Here is a 23,905-nt window from a genome sequence, read left to right on the forward strand (position 1 = left end):
ATCTCTGATGTTCAGCTACAGCTGGAGTTAGTACAGCCAGCATCGTGGGCGTGGTGCTCGGGGGCATGCCTTTGCACATTCACTAATGGACATGTCAAAGTGCTCCTGTGTGCCCACATCCTTCAGCCCATCATCAGCAAGGTCTCCTGTGCTCAAACCAGAGCGAAGCCCCAAGATCTGTGCTTCCTTTGCTGGCAGTGACAAGGGCACTTCATTATCTCTCTGACAATTGGAAAGAAACACAGGAGGTGATGAGGATGTAATGACAGCAGCATGGGAAAAGCCTGACAATTGATTTTATAGACATCCTTTCCTCTTCCATAGCAGCTTTTCAGAGGATGCACAGCACAGGTCCACACAGAGCCACCTCTACTGCCAAAATTAAGAACCTTGGGCAACAGAAACAAATCTTGAAAAAACACATGCGCACACATCCTGGTGCAGTGTTTGTTCAACCATTTCACCCATGTCTTACGGACCCAATCCAGCACCAAGCATGTATCTCACCGAACATACAAGCAGCCCCAGTGGCTGAAGTGCAGCCTGTGCTCTCAAAGGTGAGAGCATCCTTCATCCCTTCCCTTCCACATCTTCTCCTGCTGTCACCAGGCCAGTTCTGAGCTGGCTGGAAGCCGCAGGCACAGCTTCATGCCAGATTAAACAGAGCAGCCTGTGCTGACACTGGTGTTCCTCTGATCACAGTAACCATGAACTAAACAGGGAGCTGAAAATGAATCCAGGTAAATTAGCCCAGTGAAAAATAACCCAAATGACAATCACACAAAGAGTTTTCAGTCTGCTCATTACATAGTGATAGATGTGCCAAGTCTGAGCTGAAGAGGAGCTTGCAACACAGCCCCAGATCAATTCCACCTCCCAGGAAAGCGAACAGAAAGTCAGGTTCGGCAGGGTTTGTGCATGAGAGTGGCATAACCCAGACTCTGATCACTTCAAATCTGCTGTAAAACACCAAGAAGAGTCACTAACACAGGGCACTTGAACAGCAAACAGCACAGTCCTGCTCCTAAGGGGAAACCAAAACAAACACCTCCAGCAGAAGAAAGCGGCCCTTTGCATTTAAACTTCTGTTCACATTTTATCTTTACCTTGGGGCAGGGACTACATCCATTACCCTACCAAGCATCATGCAGCTGCCAGCCCTTCTTCTGTAAGGAATGGCTTGTCTCAGCAATCCCAACTGGCAATGCCCAGTCTCCTCATCACCTCTATTCTCCGTGTCATGTTGGCACAACTGTCACCTGGACTGGAACCTGAACTGGGGACTTAAGCTGAAAAGCAACACAGGAATTAAAAGAAGAGTGAAAGACAAATCCAGCCAGATCAGTTGTGTGTCACAGAAACATAAAAGTTCCCGTGCCAGGAAGGTGACAGAGCAAACAGTCGGAAGCGAGGGAGTGCAAACACAGCTGGGAAATGGACTCATCAACCTCACCACAGCCCAAGCCCAACGGGTAAAGAGCAGCTCGCTCCTGATTTTCTACACTCTTTCAGTGCTGCTTAACACACTTTGCATCATCTTTGCTGTGGGTGAGGAGCACAGACAGGGCCCCTTACTCCAGTTTATTTAACCTAAGTGGCCAATCTCCTCTGGTAGCTCAGTGGCCTGTCACCGTGCAACCGACACCTCAGTTATGCAGCAGGGCACCTGCCTGCAGGCGACCTTAACTGAGAGCAAGACTACACAAATACCTAAGATATAAGGCTCAGAGGATTCCCTGGATATTGACAGCTCTCCTGTCATTACTTGAAAAGAACTGCTTATGCTTTGTACAGCCCTAAAACAGTTAATTCAGGCAGATTCCTGTGCAAAGAGTTAGCTCTGATGCTAAGTCAAGCAGCTGGAAGCCAGTGAAATGAAGAGTGTTATTTCCATGCACAGCTTTAGGAAATCTATTATTTAAATATTCTGTATAGTTCTCAGGTTTGCAATTCAAAAATAAAACCAAAAGGGTTCAAGAAAAGTTCTCCACAAACTGTCTAATATCTTGCAACTCCATTTACAGTATAGTCCTAGAGACTTCTACGATTTTTCTAGTAAGAGACACCCTGGTTTCTCTGCACACAAATTTGAGGAGAAAATTTCTGATACTAAAGAGCTTTTTCGTATGACAGTAAAAAGGTATAAGAAAATGCATTTCAAGTTAAATTAGACAAATTCCAGTTTAAAACCACAAAATATCCTTTTAATAATTAAATTAACAGTTGCACCAGTTTATTTAGGAAAATAATTTTTTAATGGAGTCCATGTCACATGAAGCCTTTAATGTGAATCTGAGGGTTTCCTTTGTTGGATTTGATTTTTGGTATTTTTTCACTTTAGCTTCCTCAGATGTTATAAATGCAGTGAAATTCTGACAGTTCTGTTATTTGGATCAGTCTAGGTGATAGTATTAAAAACAGAGATTATTTTCTATCCCCAGTGTGAAACTGAACTTTCACAGGAAACCTCAGTGACATTAAAAGAGGGAGGACAAGGCCCTGTCTCCCTCACCCCTGTGCATATGCAGATTGGATCAGGAGATTCTAACAAAGAACAAGCAGGGTCCTTTTCCTCTCACTCCAGCTAGCACTGATCTTTTGACAGGATTTTAGCTGTCAAAAGCCCAGATATTATCACATCAGAGGAAAGACATTTGCAGGAGGCACTCCTGAAAAGTCTCCCATGCCCAAAGGGTTTCCCACGGCTGCTGTCAAGATGCCCTGGCAGAGCGCTTATGGGAGACAGTGCATTAGACAGGACAAGTTGGACATCGGCTCTTGCAAAGCTCAAGGACCACTCAGGAGTCCTCAGATCTCAGAGCCTGCTCCAGACAGAGGAGGAGCCTGGCTGGATCTCCGTGACCCAGTTATGGACCACGTACTTCTAAGAATAACTTCCACATCAAGCGAGGAGAATTTTCTTCTCCCATCCCCATAAACATATCCTTTACCCTCATTACATTTTTATTAAGACATCCCTCAGCATAAGTGCCAAATAAACCTTTCAGATACTTGAACTTCTTCAGCACGCACACAGCATGTGTGCGTTTCCCTATCTCAGACAATGCAGAGCAGACACAAAGAGGATAGGATAGATGCCCAAAGAAGCAGAAACCAGAGGAAAAAACACAGCATAGCAGAGACACCATGGGGACAAAAGCTCCAACCTTTATAACTGGGGGCTGTTCACTGAGACAAAAATACTGCAGCAAAACCAGCGAGGTCAAACATCATTTCCCCTCATCTGATAACGATGACTGAGGAAGTTTGAATTCATAAAAGGCACAACCACATCACACACCCTGGAAAGACAATCCTACCAGCCTTTGTTCAAAGCAGGAATCCCTATACAAATAAAGCAGATTTTCAAGGGAGGCAGAAATAGGGCTTGCAACAAAATTTTTCAGCCACCCCTTAGCTCGAGCAGCACTAGTGGGCATAGCTATAATCACAGCAAACCTACATAATGGGTCTGAACTAGCTTAGCCCTTTCCCTGCAAGCAGAGAAGCTGCCACATCAGTAACTCCGTTGCTAGGGCAACTGCTTACTTTCCATATCAACTGCAAACTCGTTGCTATGGAGACACATATACAAGAAAAATTCCTCTCTATAGCCAAGGACCAGATGGTAGGGAAGTCATGGACTAACGGGCTGTACTAAGTGGGACACAGACTACAGGACATTTAGATCTGTACGTTCACAATAGGATTAATCCGAACAAGTGAATTCACAGGTCTGGCAGTATAAACAAAGCCAGGGAACTCCACATCCACTCCCCATCATGTGATAACTTCATACTCTGGCCAACTATTATTAAACTGCTGAGCTCAATGCAAAGAGGTTTGTACAATCAAGGGCTCAGCACTTTCCCTTCTTTAGCCCAGCTCTCGTCTCGATCCAGATCAGCCTCATCGTAGTTCCATGAACAGCCAGGCTTTCGGTTTGCCAGGTAAGCCCGATGGCACTGCAGCTGATGTGGAACAGCACCAATGTAAAATGTAAATGTAAAAACAAATCCTCTCTTTCACATTCCACACCAGGACAGGGCAAGTAAAAAAAAAAAAAGTGATGAATCCTGTCTATTTTTTTTCCCCCCTCTCCATTACAATGATCTCACATCAGGAAATTCAAGCCTTCATATGCAGGCAGAAAAAGCTGCAGACTACTAGATTCATATTTAGCCCCATGAATATAAACTAGTGGAACTCAAGACTGAGAAAACTACTATGCAGAGGGAGTTCAAAAAAGAATTAAGTGTTCAGCAGAACTTTTTTTAGAAAAATGATTACTGAAAGGCTACATAAACAAACACTGGAAAGCACAACTACAAGAGGAAAAGCTTCTAGCTCCTCACAATGTGTCAACGCACATCAACCAGCAAATGCCTGCAATTCCCAGCAGTAACTCCTTCCCCCCGTACTGTACATGTTTCAGAGCCCATCTTGTTAGAATTTCATAACATGCCATTTGCTAAATGCTCCTTTTTTCCAAGTAAAACCAGTAAAACATGCAGACCCCAATCCTGCAATTTGCAAAAACTGTCTGCAAAGGAGAAGTAGCATACAATTATTCCTTACTGATGAAAGCTGCCCCTTCCCCTGCCCCAAGCCCCACACCAAAACCAGAGAACCCTTTAGATGGACACGTTCCTTCTGAACAGCAGAGATGTCTGCTGCAAGGTACTGAATCAAGCCCAAGTGTGTGTGCACACATACACGAAGGTATTTTCAAAGCCATCAGTTGACATTTACTGCTTTCCAAGTCCGCAATTAGCTGTCAAGCACCTGATTCAGCAACTCTGACCCAGGGCCAATTCTGCACTCAGGACTCTGTCTGCCACATCCCTTGGCCAGGACACAACGAAAATCCCAGCAGGGGACTTGAATGACCTGCTGTGGTGCATTTTACATTTGAGATTCCCTTTTCATTCACCATAAAGCTGGCTACCTGCAGTTATTAGCATCTTCAGGAAGTAGAAAAAATTCTTTCTCAAAATCTGTGATTTTCCTGGAATTAATAAGACTCCACCTTGTGATTCATACAGGCAAGGCCTCCCACCACACCTTGTTGTCTAGCTCTGTAACCATAGCTGTAATCACAAATTTGAGACTTGGGTGACCAGTCAAGCATTGTGCTGCGCCACATCCCCACAGAGCAGCAGTGCAGCGTGATATTGTTCAGATGAGCTCCGTGGATGGCCGGATATTTGACAGATAGACATTAAGACAAGTTCCTCATAGGAAGGAAGCTGAAATCTAAATAGTCAACTTGTAAACCGAACAAAACATAAACGGCTGAGTTAAACACACGCCTTGCCAGCTACCATATTTTGGTGGTTTTTTTAATGCATCTTATGAAGATTTCTTACAGTCTGGAACAGAGTCATGTTGTGGCATTGTTATTACAGTCTCACTTCCAAACCAGAATTTAAGACTCTGACTTACACAAAACAAGATCCAGTCTGGGAATAGATTTTTTTTTATCTCACACATGAGCTTTCACAGCAATTAATTGATAAAAATACAAATACACAGTGTGTGATAAGCAATATGGGGACAGTGCATTCTAGGTAATAATACTTTTTAAAAAGAAAGAAAAGAAAGATAGACATGTCAATCCTTTAAAAATGAAAGCTCTGTAGAAAAGAAATCTAACACATCTAAAATGAAAAGTTGCTAGTTTAGGATAGTGTATGACTTTTCCTCTAGAGTTACTTGAGCTTCTATTCCAGAGCTTTTGAAGTTAAACTGCACACAAAATAGGGAGAACAGCACCACCAAGAGAAGTCTAGTTTCAGGGTAACAAGTTACAAGACAATCACAGCATTTAACTAACTGAAATACAAAAACTGAGTGCACCTATTGTTTCTGCCAGGGAAAAGTGTTCACTTTCTGATCTTCAGCCAATTTTAGAGACAGACCATGACTGACGTGATTTGACCTGCTATTTACTTCCCTAACCTGTGAGAAGGCCTCTGAAATTAATCTGCAAGTTGGTATTTTTAACAGTATACTCATACTTTGCCAAAGATTCATCCAGTCCACTGCTTCTTGAGAAGGTCCCCTTTGGAAACAGATTCCTGCTCCCAGGCAGAGTGACAGAGTAGAAGGCTATGCAAGAGACTGCCCCCACCACTCTGCTCCTTTTCCCACTCCCTTGCACACAGCCTCTTCCTGCAGACACTGCTGGGGAATCAGCAGTGAAGCCAGGAGACAACTGAGATCTGAAAGCAAAGATGTGCTCCCACGGCTTCTACTCTTCACCAGCTGCAGAAGTTACATGAGCCCAAGGAATGCCAGAAATTTTGGTGAATGGTAACCTTCACCTTTGATGCCAGACCTGACTCTGCTCTTTGAAGAGTTTCTCTAAAACTCACATGAAATGAAACAAAGCTTCATCACCATTACCCTCCTTGTATAAAAGAAAGAAAAGTTTTTTTGGATTACAGCACAGACCAGGGCAACGGCAATGGACTCTTACATAAGGCATACCCTTTCACTATACATTTGTATAAGCCAAGAACAGCAAGCAGCCTATTTATAACATGATTACATTCATCTAGTATAGCTGGAAACCATTACCACAGCATGATAACTAAAAACAATATTTAACCACTATGCATGAAGACACCAGCTGGGGGGAAAAAACACACACATACACACCGAACACTTTCTTACAGATGTCTAGACAATGAATTTAATAAAATCAGAATGAGCAATGCAAAAGAAATGCTGGCTCTCTGAACTTAATCAACTACATTACCAGGCACAGGGTTGCACATTCTATACTTCACTGTTAAGGACATATTCTGGGATTAGCAGGTGAATATTTTCAGAGCCAGAGAGGTTCCCATAGTTCCAAACTCACCTGACTTCTGTCTTTGTCCACTTTCTTAAAACACTTATTCAAGGACAGATTATGTCTCACAGAATTTTTCCATCCAGTGGGTGCATTTGCAAAATACGGAAAGTGTTCCAAGATCCAGTTGTATATATCCTTTACAGGCAGTCTTTTGGTTGGTGAATCCTCAATGGCCATAAATATGAGGCAGCTAAAGGAATAAGGAGGTTTGCAGTTGGGGTTCTGCTTGGCATCGTAGGGCATGTCAGAGTGGGCAGGGGACGGCGGCGTGTCATCACCGATGTCCTGAACAGGGCTAACGCTCCGTAACACCGAGTCCCCAAAGCTTTTCAGCAAGTTCTTGCTCTCATGTAACCAGTTCAAATTAGTTAATTCTTCATCTTCCATGGCCCCTTTATCTAATCTGATGGCAGGCAAAGAGAAATCTAGGTCCTCGTCATCATGAAGTGCCTTTGATAAATCGCTATCTTGATAACGCTGGCTCAATCCACTGGGAACACTAATTCCTGAGCCCTCTGGCTTCTTACTGGGAGGCATGACTGGACCCATTTAGACAGCAGCTCCTGGGAGAGTGAATCCAAACAAAAGGGAGAAAGAGAGAAAAGTTAGCTCATAAAAAGTGTAACAATTTGACAGCTTTTCTCTAACTGGTCACTTGGCCTTTTGCCATCGGTACTAAACACGACAGTTTCACGTAACACTCATCCACAACTGTTGAATAAAATTATCTAAAGTCAGTACAAGGGAAGAAATTTAAGTTGATGATATAAAATGATAATCCAGATACACCTCAGCTCTGCATGCACACAAAGCCCCACACAGGAAATTCCAAACCATGTCTCTTTAAAGAGGAAGTGGTGTTTTCAAACAATTTAATACCCTAATTGTATCACTTTACCAAGGATGTGAATTAAAAAAATAATAAGAGTGACTTATGGCCAGTTGCTTCAGATTAATTTCAGCTGTTTCACATTTGAGGACAATACAACAGCACCATGATTAAAATCACGCTGGCTAAAGGCACAGGCAGACAAACATCCACACTGACTTGGCTGCACCAAAACTCAGAAGTCAGAGTAGAACTTCAGAACCGGCAAGGTCAGGAGAAAGTAGTAGGGAAAGCAACACCCGGCAGTTCTGGGCCCAAGGCCAAAAAATGGGGAAGCAAGTGCCAGAGCAATAGAGCACTTTAAAAATGTATGTAAATAGAGAAGATTTTAACATAAGCTGAATTTATTTCAAACACAGTAGAAACCAAGAGTCAGAAAGAGCACTGTGATGCTCAACAATGGCCTGTGAGAGGTGGGGTGAGCTGCTGAGCACTGCACCAGCAGGCCCAGGGGGACACCTGTGAGCGCTAATACTTGGAATGTCCCGAGCACTTCCGAAGCAAAGCGAAACTGGGCCCCTGCCCAATTCAAGAGAAGCAGACGAGCCCAACAATTCTACCTCAGAAGCAGTAGACAGGCTCCCTTAGCTTCTACAAACAGTCAAACTGCCAGGAATTAGCTCTGGAGATGTGAACAGAAGTGGAACAAAAACTGGACGGAGTTAATAACAGAATTTAAATGGACGAAACATTCTGCACAAACACGGAACAAGAATGAAATGATTCCCTGTACCTATAACATAACCCAGCAGTACCTGAAGTCATGCAGCCACAGAGTCAGTACTGTAAATGAAAGGCAAAAAAAGCTACAGGTAACAACAGAATGAACTATCTGTCTGCAGGGACAAATAGAGCAACACAGCCATTACGGGAAAGAGAAATAATGGACTACAATTTTGCTGTCATAAATGGGCAAAACCGAAAACTTTTAAGTTCTTTGTGTCTTTCTATAACGAAGTTACACCAAAGCAGATATTTACTAAAAATGAAACACACAGAACTTTTCTGCAAGGAAGCACATCAATACACTCAATATCTTCACTGAAAATGTGCAGTTTTACATGATAATTATCTGGAAACAGAAAAAATACCGAGGCAGATGTAAACACCAGGAGGCCAAACTTGCGTCGGCCCCACTTCCTAGTTTTCAAAACTGCATCCAGCGCAACCAGAGGTAAACAAGGGAATCGCCAGCGTCCAGGGGCACCGGCACTGCCTACCTAAGCCGCACACGTAACTTTGACTCCAAATGGAAGTTCCGTCCCACGAGCTTCTAAACAGGAAAATTATATGATGGCTGACAGTAAAGTAATTTAATTGCACTGTTGCTATGACAACACGCTGCTCTCTTTCTGTTTAATTTCCTTATTTGCCAGTATCCTCCCAAAGGGCCGTATCACTTCATGATTTTTTTCCCGTTTCTCTCTCTCTCCCCGCTCCAGGCAGCGGGGGTGACCGGGCGGCCGCGGCCCCGCGGAGCCCCCTCGGGCCGGCAGGGAGAGCCGGCAGGGAAGTCCGGCGGCGCCCGGCCGGCCGGGTGGGACCGCACCGCGCCGCTGCCCGCGGCCGGCCCGCACCGCCCCGCGCAACCCCCGCCAACAGCAACAACAACAACAGCAACTTACCTGGCGGGGGGCGGCGGTTTCACCGCGGTCCCTTCATGGCAGTGGCACAAAGTTTCATCTGACGGAGCCAGGCATGGCGCGCCCCCGCCTCAGCCCGAGCCCCGGGGGTGCCGCGGGGGTCCCGGCGCACGGGGCTCCGCCGCCTGCATGGGGCCCGACTGCCCCGCGCCCGCCCCGCGCTCCCGACGGGCAGCGGTCCGCCTCGGTGCGAGCCCGAGAGCGAGAAATTGTTTCCACTGCAAACAAAAAAGGCGACACATGACCACGGAGGGAGGGGAGAGAGGGAAAACGTGGGCTGGGCCAGCCGCGACGGGAGAAGCCGCGGAAGGGAGGGCCGCCGGCGGAGGGGGAGGGCGGTGGTTCCTGCCGGCCGGCGGCGGGGACCCGGCCGTGCCCCCCAGCAGGGCGCTCGCCCACCACGGCCCCCGCCCGGCGTCCGGGTCGTGCCGGGCCGGCGGCGCTGGCCGGGGGCGGGCGGGTTCCCGAGGTCGGGCGGGAGGCGCTCGGGAAGTCCCGATGCGCAGAGAACCGGCAGCCGCGGCGCTCCCACTTGTGCGAGTCTCCTTTCCCCCCGCCCGGCCAGACCGACCCCGGCTGAACCGCGGTGTACACCGAAGGCACCGACGAGCCCCAGCAGCCCACGGCTTCGCATAACGGAGCCCTGCATCTGTCTCTCCCGCAAGAGGAGCGGGGGAGGCATCTTTCAACGCCCTCCCAGTGGGCAGGTGATTCCTGCCGAAAACGGGCGAGCGTACCGGCCCGGCGGCGCACACGGGTCCGCCGGCCGGAGGCAGGCACCTGCCCCGCTGTGTGAGCGGAGCCGGGCCCCGCGGCTGTGCGGGCAGCCACAGGCGCGAGGTCCCGCCCGGCGGCTCTGCAGCTGGCTCCGGGCATCGGGAAACTACGGCCACTGCCGCGGTGTGCGGTGCACAGTAAAGAACCGTGCTGCAGAAATCTGCAGTAACTGCCGACGGAAAGGGGGAGATATTTCCTGAAGGAAATCTGCTCTAAAAGAAGGCTTGACTCAATTAGGAAATATGGTGCATTTTCTCCTCTGCTATCATACCCTGACATAACTAGCATTAACTTGACTAAAAAACCCTTACCATCAGCTGAATTAATGGAAGGGAACTAACTTGATTTAAAAATAAAGAAGTTGTCCAGTCTAGACAGCACTAGCTGAACGTACAGTCTCCTATACATTACATGCCAGATCTCAAGTAGCTTCAGTGATTTGCAACACAAAATTAAAGTATGGCTGTCTACCTGCAAAACAAGAACATGGAACTGTTTCGTAGCCGGTCCACAAAAATCAAACATTTTCCACTCTGGGTAAACAACACTTGCAGATCTAGCATACTATAAAATAAATTCTCCTTTCACTATAGAAAATGCCTGCTACAGAAATGTATAAACATTATCACTTAAGTCAGAAATACAGGTATCCTTCTCAGTGCAGTCCTCCCTGGACATAGAAATTGTCACTAAGCTAGGAAGGAAAACATTTTAGCTGTTTTATTTAGAAAAGTTAGAACAGCTGCCTCAAGACCTTTAGGGAATTCTGCATTATTTCCCAATGGATGGGTAACCTCCTTTAATCTCTTTAACACTCATGAAATTCCCAGTTTTAGATAAGAGTGGCAAGCACCTCATTCTCAAAGTGCAGGGATAAGATACATTTCATTGATTCTCTGGAACGAGAAATTCCTGTCATAACTTGCTAAGACTTCTTTTGCCCATAGCTTTCCCTCCCCTACCCAGTGAACTGCTATTTCACATTCTTGCATATTTTCAAGAAGACACACCAGCAGCTGAATTGCAGAACGGGAAGAATACCTATCCGGCAGCAGAGTATCATCATTACCCACTGGCAATCCTGCCCTGTGACTCCACCAGCCCTAACACTCCAACAGGCAGCAAGATCATTCATTTACGTAGTTCTTATCTCATGGCCGTTTGGTTTCAAACCCAAACTAAATTAGCAAGTCATAACTCCACCCACCTGAATTTACTCCAAATGCTTCAGACATTTTTCTGAGTGAATCAACATGCCTCTCTATTGGCAAGCAAGGAGATTTATTGCATTTATTATCACTTGTAAAAGTCAAGTGTCTTGAAAGACTACCAAGAAGAATTCAGCTAATGAGAAGTATTTCTGAAGTGAGAAGGGGGAAGCCTCATGAGATGCAGGGTAGTATGCAAAGAAAATTATGCCCTGAATACATTATGTATGCATCCTATTCAGCTCAGTTCTGTTCAGAATTAGTGGCCAAATTCCCCATGAATATGGGTGGAATATGATCAGTTCAGAGTTTTCTGGTTTTTCCATGTAGGTAGGAATTTCCCCAGAGTGCACACTAGAGATTGCATTGAAGGGCCACTGTGAGACATTAGCTGTGTAGACAGAAAAGCCGGCATGATGAAGCACAGGGGCCAGCAGCAGGTGGCGGAGAAGGTCAGGAGAGCAGGGGCACAGGCTGCACAGCAGGGGCACAGCCTGGGGCACAGGCTGCCCGCTGGGTCGGAGGGCTGCCAGCCGCTCCCCGCTGAGGTGTCCCATGAGAGGCAGCAGTGCGGGACAGCCTCTTGCTGGCTCCCACTTACCCCTGAGCTCAACAGCAAGCGGAGATGGTGACTTGCAGAGCACTAACAAACCAGCAATGATGTAAACACTACTATCTCGCCTCTTGGGAAGACTGTTCCCCAAATGCTGACTCTTTGCTGGAATACCTAAGACAACTAATTTAAGAAAGGAGCACACACTCTCATGCAGCTCCAGTGAAAGAACATTAACTCCTGGGTTAGAGACTAACGCAGCAGCAGAACAACTAATGTACGGCCATCAAGTAACTAAACACTCACTGTAATCTCAGGCAAGCCCCCAAATTTATTAGGGTGTTGATTTCCCCATTTCTGAGACAGCAGTAATACTAATTCATTTAGCATAAGATTTGCAACACTGACAGATGAAACTGTTTGTACATCAAGACCAAAGTACTTGCCGTACTGAAGGCTGATTAGAAGTTCCAATAGTGCAGAGCTGCACTTTACCCTTGTGGGCTAATATACAACAGTCTAATCTTTCCACTCAGATTTCAGAATACCAACTGCAGATGTTGCAGTATCTTATTTAATGAGGATTTCCAGCCATCTCTCTATACTCCTTTATCTCTTATCCTCCTCTAGATTGGAATCCCTGAAAATTTCCCACAAGCCATTGAGCACACAAGCACAGCAAGGGTCATGGGCTCATCTTCCCCCCTCAATCTCCGTCTGCTGGGAACATCTTTCTTTGCTAGTATTATGACCATGTGTCACGGTTTAACCCCAGATAGCAACTAAATACCACATAGTCGCTTGCTCCCCCTGCCACACACACAGTGAGGAGAGGAATTAGAATTTAAAAAAAAAAAAAAACCTTAACTCATGGGTTAAGATAGGAATAGTTTCATAATTTAAAAAAATAAAATGATAATGATAGTAATAGTAAGAGACAGAAAGAGGAAAAACACCAAGAGGAACAAATAATGCACAATACATTTGCTCACCACCTGCTGACAGATGCCCTGTTACTAAGAAGTAATTGGCCCCCCCGGTCAATTTCCCCACAGTTTATATATACTGGGCATGATGCTCTATGGTATGGAAAATTCCTTTGGCCAGTTCAGGTCCCCTGTCCTGGCCATGCTCCCTCCTGGCTTATTGTGCACTGCTCACTGTCAGAGCACAGGAAGCTGAAAAGTCCTTGGCTTAGGGCAAGCACTGCACAGCAACAAGTGATACATCAGTGTGATATCAACTTATTTCTCATACTGAATCCAAAAATACAGCATCACTGTCTCAGAAAAAGCAGGACACCACATCACATAACCTTATTAAATACTTCTACTTTCTGCCTTCTGGCCTCATCTGCCACACTTCAACAGTCCTGCACTATTTATCCTCACCTTTAAGCCCCTCTTCCTCACTTGGTCTCCAATTGCCATGTCTTTATTGACTGGTGTCCTTGTCAATGTTTATTCTCTCTACATCAGAGTCAGATTTCTTCCCTGAAGTCTGCTGCAAGTTTGCCAGAAAAGCTTGCTCATTAGGATTTAGAATTACACAGCTGTACAAAAAAAACCCTCCTAATTCTTAAGGGTCCTGATGTGCTTTTCAAAGAGTGATGTGGACAGGGCTGCTGACTCTTGCTATCAGACCCTCAGTGTGGGACACAGGCCCTGGCACCTGTACACTGACCATCTCATTTTGTGTCAATTTCTTCCCCCATGCAGAATGATTGGTGAGTCCCCATCAGTCTTGATATTTCTAATCTTCTGTTTTCTCTGAGGCAATGGATTTAATCTTGTACAGAACACAAGCACACTGGACACCTTCAGGAACTTATAAAAACTAAATAATGAATTCAGTGTCTATTCATTTCCGCTTTCACAACTCCTGTTCTCAGCAATCTTCTCCTGTAGTATCAACACTTCTTTATTTTTAACCACAGCAGACCAGCCTGGTTTTGTTTTTTCTACTATGTGCTTTTGGGGCAGAGGAACAGCCGTGTTTGAATTCCTGGCACAGTACCAGAACAGCCAGAGTCTCTGCCCTGTACAGAGGTAACACACCTAATGGGCTGACAAACAGTGCCCTGCTGCCCTGAAAGAGAGCAACTCTGGCTTCACAGCTGCTCTGAGTGCACTTGTACCCTGCCTGCCCATCCCATGGCTTTTGCAAGCGTGCCTTCCCATTTCTTCACCCACAACAAGCACTAAGCTATAAGCTGCACATGCAGGGAAGGCCCAGCTTACTCCAGCTCACCAACAGGTCTATCTTTTGCTCATTCACTCAAGAACATGGAATCAGGTTTACAAAGCATTTTCCAAACCTTGCAACTAATTATTCTTCAAGTTCTTGTTTTCCCCAGCAGGCAAAACCAACAGAAACAGAACTGAATCTGTAAGAAAAGGAGCACCAATACAAAGCTTTGTCAGAAGTCTGAGGAAACAAAACTATCTATGGTATTTCTGTTTCACAGGCTAAAATAAAATTAATTTCTCCCAACAAAATCCACAGTTTTTATTAAACAGCTCCTTTATAAATTAATATATGTACATTTATGATGTTATTGTAGTAACACTTGCTTGCAGTTTCTAGGAAAATGAGTATACTTAATGCTAAAATTATATGCAGCTGAGAAGCTACCAGCAATTGTGTTTCTGTGCATGAGTGTGGTGGGAGGACAGCATCATGCATGCTCATTTGTCCTACAAACATTTGTTAAAATGGGTCCATATAACAGACACTTTCACAGTGTAATTACCCAACATACAAGGACCCCAAGCACAAACCTGGCTTATACTGAGAAACTTCTGCAAGTGCAGCTTATTTTAGTAGCCTAGTCAGTGGAAAGCAAAATGTTGCAGGGACATATCTTTACTGGAGTCTTCTACTATAAAGGTCTGAACTCACCTAAGTAACTCATTTGGTAGCTTACTGGCTGTAATACAAGCCTGTATTTCTAGTACAGGTGCAGTGTTTAAAGAGGCTGAAAAATGAAGGAACTATGTTCTGGAGTTTGGTGCTCAAACTCTGCTGTGTGTTGTAAAGGTGTAATGCCACAAGATGTGGCCTGGTGTTATCTCAGCATCAGTATTCACCACTTGGCAGCTGAAGTCAAACTTACAAGTAATCAGCAGAACCAGAAATCAACTGCGTTTTTGTTCTCAAAAGCTTTGTGGAGGAAAAGCAGCAGCCAACACTGCAGACAAGTAAAAATCAGAAGTTTTGGGGAAAACTACAATGGAAAACTATGTTTTTTTTATAATATTCTCAAACTGCATTGCCAAGTGGAATTTCTAAAACTAAGACAAAATTATGTCAAGTCAACTTCTCAAATTCTGCCTCACCCATTCCAGCATACAAACTGTTCACTTCATCACTTATTTTATTAATTTGTCCTTTATTTGTGTATCTATGCATGCAAAATTAAGTTTGCAACAAGACCTCACAGGTAGTGAAGTTGTGTTCACATCTCATCAACTGAAGTTCTCAACAAGTGACACTAAACACAGTTTACCATCACTACTGCTGTAAGCCACAAGGTAATTATTCTCCTCTGACCATTTGCTTGTGCCAGGTGCATTTCCTAGCCACAACTAGACTTGTGTGAGTCCCAGCTTGATTTCCAGCTTTTTGTAGCACAGGATATTCCAGGGTTCTTTCCTCTACTCACTACTTGGCTCTACTTTTCCTGTACGATTCTTGAACAACTGTTCTCGGAGGAAATCCTGTGAAGCGCAGATTCCCACATTGCAACAACACAGAGACAACTATGAGAGCCTGCATGAGGTGGTGCAGGGATGAAGCACAAGCATGGCTGTGCTGACCTACAGTTGTGTCTGCAAAGAGATGCTGAGAGGGTGCAGGTTGTGGGAAACACACCAAGTGCCACAAAATGAACGAGCAGACTTCTATCCTTGGTGTGTTTTTAGTGCTACAGACCAGCTCACCGAAAGCGCCAGGGAGCAAGGAATGGAAAGCAATGAAAAACTGCGGTGGAAGGACTAAAAAGAGCCAGTACCATTTGCAGAAAGGTTCTGCTTGTTCTGTGCTCCCCTCCACAGCCACAAGTGGGGTGGCCTCCAAGGCTGAACCAGAGAGCAGCCATCAGGAAGAGCAGGTAAGCAAGACTTTGGGAGGAAGGAGAAAACCTGGCATAGCAAAAAAAGCACAGCTCAAGTACCCACATCCCAGCAACAACTTCTGTGGCCAGAGACCCACCCCCTGGCTGGTACATTCATGTCCTGTGAGGTGGGTTTCCCTGCAAGCAGCTTTTGCCTTCTCTATGGTGACAAGAGTGCATTATTCTAATGGACTGACTTACTCACTGGAACATTAATTTCTGCCAGGCCTTTTGGCACTGCCCCAGTCTTTCTGGCAACAGGTAACTTCAGTGAGCAGCTGCAGTGATCTGGGAGGTATGGTGCATCTGGCACCTCACAGACTTTGTGCAGGCAAATTTCACATTCCACAGGTTTCTCACAGGGATGTCACAAGGTTGGGGTGGGTCTCAGCTGCTGAAGCGCTAGAAATAATCTTGGGAATGCTTTTCTCTTTAAATCTGCAGTCTTGTAAACATTGATAGTTAATCCCTTTTCTTAGGTTCAGCTAGCTCCAGCACAGTTTAGCACTTCCATAAGCATTTCAAGGACAAAAAAATGTTATGGCTATGTTGTGGTTTAATCTCAGCCAGCAACAAAATACTATGCATGTAGCTTACTCACTCCTCCCACCCCTGGTGGAATGGGAAGGAGAATCACAAAACGGTAAAACCTGTGAGTTAAGAGCAGCTTAATAAATAAAATAAAATACAATATTACATTAATAGTAGTAGAGAAAAGAAAGATATGAGAGAGGGAGAGAGAGAGACATAATCCCAAAATGGACACAAACATGATACACAACACAATTGCTCGCCACCTGCTGAGCAATGCCCAGCCCGTACCCCTGCACTCCCCCGCCAACTCCCCCAGTTTATCTACTGGCCATGATACTCTTTGATTGGAATATTCCTTTGGCCAGTTGCAGTCAGCTGTCCTGGCTGTGCTCTCTCCCAGCTTCTTGTGCACCTGCTGGCTGGCAGAGCATGGGAAACTGAAAAGCCCTTGACTTAGGCTGAGCACTGCACAGCAACAAGTAAACCAGCAGCATGTTACCAATGTCATTCCCATAATAAATCCAAACCACAGCATTGTATCTAGGCAGAAAATTAACTCCATCACAGCCAAAATCAAGACATGCTGTAACAAAATTTGTAAGAATATTAGGGGAGAAAAGTCACTTTTATTGCTTGTATGCAAGTAGAGGGTTTTACTTACTCCACATCACTTGTCACATAACCTTCAATATTCTTTTTCACAATGAAAAACATCCCCAACATGAAAACAACACAATAACAAACCAAATATCACATGTAAGAAGAAAGAAATAAGCATCCCTGGAAAAAGCCCTGCAGGTTATTGGAGCACTGCTGGGCAGCAGAGTTGGGGTTTCACAGCAGACAGGCCAGTGGGGCTGTGCCAGCACAAACCAGGCAGCCACTGAGCCGTCCTTTTGTCGTGCCTTCGAACAGAAGACCCATGTAAATGACAACCACAAAACTCACTTAAGCTCTGAAAAGGTGACTAATGAGCTCATTCACACTGCCCATAAATTATTCACTACAACACTGAACCCGCTGAAGACAAATGGCAAAGTAAACTTTAAATACAGAGAGCAGGAGCCTCCTGTGTTGTTAGCTTCTGCCTGTAAAAGTTTTTGCAATGCAACAGACACTTCACTGGCTTCTGCCCCTTGTTAAAATCACTCAAATGTTTAGACCTTCTTTTTTACTACCTCTAGCGGAGTTAAGGCAGCTACAACTCCTACATATTTATTTTGCCACTGCCAAGTCTTTTTCTTTAGTAGTTCCAGGTAATCACAAAGCACTACACATAACTTTAAATTACATTCTTCAGAAATTAAAGTCTGACCTCAAAATGAAGGCCAGGTCTAAAGAAGTAAGAAGACAATAGCACATGCATGTTTAATGAGAAGCAGCCCATCTCCAGAGCCTGCACTTACTGATACTTCTGTGAACACCTATAATTGGTGCCAAAATAAAAACTGAAGTCTTAAAAAAACACAGTTTCATTTCTTAGGTGCTAGTCAAAAAAACCTTCTGATATGTTTAGAAACAGTCCATTTGTAAGAATGCTTTTGTTCTTCTGTTTAGTGTGAAATAAGAGGCAGATAAAGGTTGCATGTTAGCAGCACGACTGGTGGAGTTTGCTGCTGTGTGGTGGTTGGAACAGGCATTTATTCTCTTCAAACAGTACTTTTCTTCATAAGATAAATTACTCACACCATTTGTAAGTTAATTTTAGTAACTTGTTGCAGGGTGAACTAGCAAGACAGAGTGAACTACAGAGTGACATTAAAGACAATGTCTTACATGACATGTGTGATCTTCAGTGGGAAAACATTACTTGCACCTCTGGTTACACAATCAACTCCAAAGGTCGGGAACGACTAGATAAAAGGGAAAGACAGGAATTACATAGCTAAAGTCCAGTAGGGTATAAAGTAAGAGAGACATAAGGCAACATCAAGGTGATATTTAAACACAAGAAAAGAAAAATGTCTAGCAAAAGAAGTTTGAAAATGAAATAATTATTCCAGATTTCACTAATCACTGTCTTTCTTCCAAACTGTCAATGTAACTAAGCAGACTGAGAAATTCTGCACTACTTGAAGACAAAGACTTTAACACCTACCAACAACAATGTGGTTAGTCTTTATTTATTTAAATCCATGATTTTTAAATTACCAGAGATGCACAGAAACCATGCTGCCCTGTTAGTACTGCTCTTTAAAACGGTGACGAGAAAAAAGCAAACACAAGACAGCAATAGAGCAGCCTACATCACATAGCATGCATGCCAGCTTTTCAAAAACTCTTGTGTTTTAAGCCCAGCCAGCAGCTAAGTCCCACACAGCCACTTGTTCACTGCCCCCCAGCCCCAGGTGGAATGGGAAGGAAAACTGAAAAAAGGTAAAGCTCATGAGTTAAGAATAACTTAGTGACTGAAATAAAGGTGGTAATAATAATAATAGTAATCGTAATATTAATATCAACAACAGTAATAATAATAGATGAACAAGTGATGCACAATACAACTGCTCACCACCTGCTGACTGATGCCCAGCCCATACCCCTGCAGTGTTCAGCCCCTGGCAGCCATCTCCCCCCACACTGAGCATGATGTTTGATGGCATGGAATATCCCTTTGGCCTGTCTGGGTCACCTCTCCTGGCTGTGCTTCCTTTCAGTTTATTTCTGGACCTGCTCACTGTCAGAGTGCAAGAAACTGAAAAGTCCTTGACTTAGGGTAAGCACTACACTGCAATACCTAAAACAGTGTGTTATCAATATTATTCATACTAAATCCAAAACACAGACCTCTACCAGATGCTAGGAAGAAATTAACTCCATCCCAGCTGAAACTAGGACAAAAGCTCTCCATCTAGTGAGACTCCTACCCCTCCTGTAACTGAAGGGCGTTGGCAAAGGGCTACACTGAAACCACAGACCCCACCAACCTGCCTGGCGAGGGGCGTTCACCTCCCAGTTCAGTGGTGGGAAACAGGGGCATTTCCTGCAGCTGGCTCCCCACACCCTGCTCCTCATTTCCCTAATGAGGCCCAGCAGTGATGTCAGTTTTGCCGAAGGCACGATTTGGTCTAAATAATAACAAACTACAGTTGGCTACATAATCAGAAGAAGGCCAGATCTGGGGGAGTATCAGCAAACAAACTGGTGGGACAGCTTTTAACTGCGTGCAACAAAGTCTAAACTTGGCTACAAATGTCAGTAAACCTCTCGTCTGGTCGATGCCAGTCAATTGCTGAGAGTGCCCTGGATGGCTTTGACCTAAGAGGTCATCTGGGAGGGTTCATGAGACACCGGTCTCTGCAAACTCCTGCAGGACTGCCATGCCATGGCTGGGGCACACAGCCAGCACCTGGTAACACTGACACCACTTTGGGGCCAGCTGCATGATGCTGGGCACCAGGGCAAATGCAGCTCAGTCCAAAGCCACTCTGTGGCTGTTACCTCTACTGGAAAACTGGTCCTGCTACTCCTCCTTCCTCTTGGCTCTCCAAACAACATAATCTCACAGCTGTCAAGATCCCAGTGGATGTCAATCAGTGGGGAACGCTGGGCTACTCTGTGCTTTGGTCATATCATTACAACAAACTGTAGGTATTTCTTACCTGCATAAAGAAAATTCAGATGTTCATAAAGCAAAAAACTCATAGATTCAACAAACAGGACAAACTGTGGCCCCTTTAAATTGCATAATATCTCCCTATGAAAGAAATTGCCTCCCTGTTCATCCATTACCATGCACAGGTCCCAGTCAAAAAAAAAGCCAAGATTTATATGCTCCAGTGATTACAGGGTAGTCACTTTGCCAAGTGAGAAATTTGTAAGTGCTGACCAGATGAGGCCAGAGAGTACATACATCTCCCTTACTTTTATGTATTTCAGTCCGTTGTCACAACCTCTACAAAAATGGAGAAGACAAAACAAATGGGCTGAAACAAGCACTGCCATCGTTAAGTTCCTACCTGTTCTTCTGCCACAGCTCTGGTCTTGCACACTTCTTGTACACAGCCAGGGTTGACTCAGAATTCCCATACACACACATCAGGTTTAGGGAGCCCGAGACATGCTGCACTCACACGTGAAGTGTGGGTCTGCAGCTGGGCCCTTGGTGATACACTTATTTGTGAGTGCGAATACACACCATGGCAAGTGTGTGCTCAGCTCTGCCCAAGAGTAGGATTTTAGTCATCAAGTACCCAAAGGGGGTCCTTACTGAAGTTAATGGGTTCCCCTTGAGCCATTTCTTCTCTCATAGGTTGAGCAGATGGAATAAGACCTTGAAACCGGCCAGGTGGAAATTTATGCCTGTGCTAGCCTTACTGAGCGGGAAGTGTGATGCTGGCGCCTGCAGAGTCCTTAGGGAGCTGGGCTGAAGCTGTCCTCAGGTACCCCAGTGCTCTGTGGCTCTGTGAGCTAGCTGATTGCATCCTTGGATTTATGCCAGTGCTAATCAGCATCCAATCCTCTAACTTTATTTCTTCCTTACCTCCTTGTCACACAACTCCATTTAATGTTTACTGTAAGAGTTGAAGAAGCCAGTCATAGCAAAGCTTCTCTTGCCCACTTCCACATTCCAGCCAAGTCCCAAAGACGAACAAATCTAAAGAAGGCCCCCTAAAGAAGGGCAAATGCACAGTAATACTCTGCAGCATTCTCCTGTACTTCCAGAGACCCGCTGCTTAAAAGCTGAAGTTAAAGAAGCAATCAGATGTTGGTGTATGTAAACCCAAAGATTTTTTTTCCTATCAGCTTTCAAAAAGTTCCTGTAACCTTCAGCATCAACAACAGCCTGTAGCAAGAAGTTCTACACTTTAACTATTGACTGTGTGAAAAACTTCCTTTGCTTTAAACGTGTCACTTCATAGCTTTGCTTGAAAACCCTATTTCTTGTCTATTATGGTAATTGTAGTATATCTAGGACACAGGACTCAAGTCTGTGCAGACTTCTCTTGATTATAAAGTACCTTCCTACTGCTCCAACAGTGCTACTAATAGCCTGCATTTCATCCTCTAACTACAGGTATACATAAACATCAGGAAATAATAATAAACATACCTATCCATGACCATCTAATCATGGAGTCATAATTATCAGTATTGCATCTACCCAGATAAAAGAAACAGGAGTTATTTTTCCACAAAATGGTCCTAACAACATGTTCTCCCTTGTAGTCTCAGCCTGTAGCTTTTCCCTTTACAGACTCACTTGAAGTACCTGGAGCTTTTCCAAGCACTTAATATGTCTATAGAAAATATGGAAGCAGATCATTCCAGCTGACAATATCTTTATCCATGAAGAGAACAGCAGCTGGAAGATGTTGCCTTACATGAACAACAACTGTAACAGATCAGGCCTTATGTAGGTTCAGTCCTTTAAGAAAGCTGCAGCTTCAGAGCTACCCAACTTCTCAGGGCTGCTCCACTAGAAGTCTGTGCCTCCAGCTTCCACCTTGCATCTGCCTAAGACAGAAGGAGCATGGCCAAGGTGGAAATGGTCTGGGAGATAAGGAAGTGCCACAGCGCATGGTGGGAAGAGCTACAGGGAACAACAGAGAGAGAGAGTGTTTTCAAAGGGTGATGTGGAACTAGGTCAAGTCCAGCATGGTGGGAAGAGCTACAGGGAAGCAACAGAGAGAGAGAGAGTGTTTTCAAAGGGTGATGTGGAACTAGGTCAAGTCCGGAGTGGTCACATGGGAAGCAATGGCCTTGCGTCATCTTCTGCTCAAATTTCAGCTCTGGCCCCACGTGAAAAGGGCAACAACCCCCCCCCTCCAACAACCCACAGCCATCATTATACATGATCCTTGTGCTTGGATCAATGGAATAGTAAGTGATAAGTAAGTGTGAATGCATTAACTTAATTTCCGCTGCAAGCATCCTCAATCCTTCACCTGTGCTTCCAGCTCCTGTGAGCAGTTCCCAGCCACCGAGCACAGTGCGGGGCAGGAGACCTGCCCATTTGAGGCAAAGACCAGCAGTGTGTCAAGGCTCAGCTGGCAGGATGTTTGTGAAAGCAGCTCAGTTCAGTCAACAATCTCCCCCTAGAGTCCAAGTACATCACCTCAAAAATATGTCTCAGCTCTTCTGGCATAGAGCCTGGGAACCCAAATTTGTTTCTGATCCAGATCCTCTAGCTGGCAGTGTAACAAATTGCTGTCCTGCCACCAGGATGAATAAAGTCATTTTTCACTCATTATGTTATTCAAAAATAGAGCAGGAGCTTTATTTAAAACAAGAAAGCAATACACTGGAAATTAACAGAGAAAAAAAGCTCTTTTGCTTTATAAAACACAAGGATAAAAGACTGAGTTAGAACAACCCGAGTTAATATCCCAAGGAGCTTGAACCAGAAAAGAAGATACTCGGGATACAAATTCTACTGATTCTGGTCTTGCAACTAAGCCTAATGCTACATCCACATCAGGGAGTCTGGCTTTTCCTGCAGATCACTAATAAATGGTACAGGTCCATATCAGCTGTTGAACTGGATAACCTGTGGTTGCTCTCCTCCAGAAGTGTGCTGCGGTGAGTGACACCTCTGCTGCTCTGACTGCACCTCCCTGGGGTGTGAGGCATCACTCTCTTTCGCAGGGCACAATCCTGCAGCTGCTCCTACCAGGACAGGCAGCCCTGAGATGAGAAGCAGGACCCTGAGAATGAACCCTATTTACCTAACAAACTCTTAGGACTGCTGGACTTCTGTCAGAGCCTTTAAATCCCGAAGCATTGCTCAACAGCGAGTTAAAGAAAGGCAGAGATATACCTTGTGTCACCTGACGGTAACATGATTACAGCTGATTCATGTATCAGGAGACACTGCTCTCCCCTCAGCAGGTCTCCTCCCTTGGACTCTCCCTTGTCCCAGTGAGGAAAAGATGGACTGGCCACACAAGCTGCTCATGCTGACTTGCTGGCTTTTGCCTGCTGGATCTCCATCCTGGCCTGTCACTTACCTGAACTGGGCTGATCTACCATCAGCTTTTATTACTGACTGGGTTATTTTTCCTATTAACCTTAATCGATACACCCATACAGTAAACATCCAAAAATTCAAGTCAATATAGAGAATTCATAAGGTATTACAGATTTATAGATATTTACAGCTTTGATTAGAGATCCTCAGATGGATGGTGCAATGGAGGCACAGCTAATAGATTAGATTTTCAAATACTGATGGTAACTTGTAAGAAAAGCACTAGAAAGATTTAAAAGCCCAAGTCTCACTGACTTTTAAATGACTTTCAGTGAAGTTAGTATTGCTTCAGCCTTCAGGTACTTTCCAAGTGCTATCTTATAGCCCTGCCTGAAGGTTTGCTTCTCCCCCCACTGAC

At 44.8% G+C, this 23,905-nt stretch overlaps 1 protein-coding gene across 5 annotated transcripts in view; it reads right to left on the bottom strand.

The window, feature by feature from the left end:
- The window catches only part of FOXN3 (forkhead box N3), a 208,348-nt gene that overhangs the window by 126,303 nt on the left and 58,140 nt on the right, over nucleotides 1-23,905 (bottom strand). For 3 of the 5 annotated variants that reach the window (XM_041412106.1, XM_041409629.1, XM_041412968.1), the window contains 2 exons: nucleotides 9,377-9,612; nucleotides 6,869-7,425 (listed from right to left, as the gene is read on the bottom strand). In XM_041412106.1, the coding sequence (XP_041268040.1) occupies nucleotides 6,869-7,411 (543 nt within the window). In that variant the 5' untranslated portion in view covers nucleotides 7,412-7,425; nucleotides 9,377-9,612. Of the gene's footprint in view, nucleotides 1-6,868; nucleotides 7,426-9,376; nucleotides 9,613-23,905 lie in introns of those variants that run through there. The other 2 variants (XM_041411259.1, XM_041410450.1) reach the window with 1 other exon arrangement.

This window comes from Onychostruthus taczanowskii, unplaced genomic scaffold (assembly GCF_017590055.1).
Source record: "Onychostruthus taczanowskii isolate IOZ18803 unplaced genomic scaffold, ASM1759005v1 scaffold1, whole genome shotgun sequence".
Taxonomy (NCBI): domain Eukaryota; kingdom Metazoa; phylum Chordata; class Aves; order Passeriformes; family Passeridae; genus Onychostruthus; species Onychostruthus taczanowskii.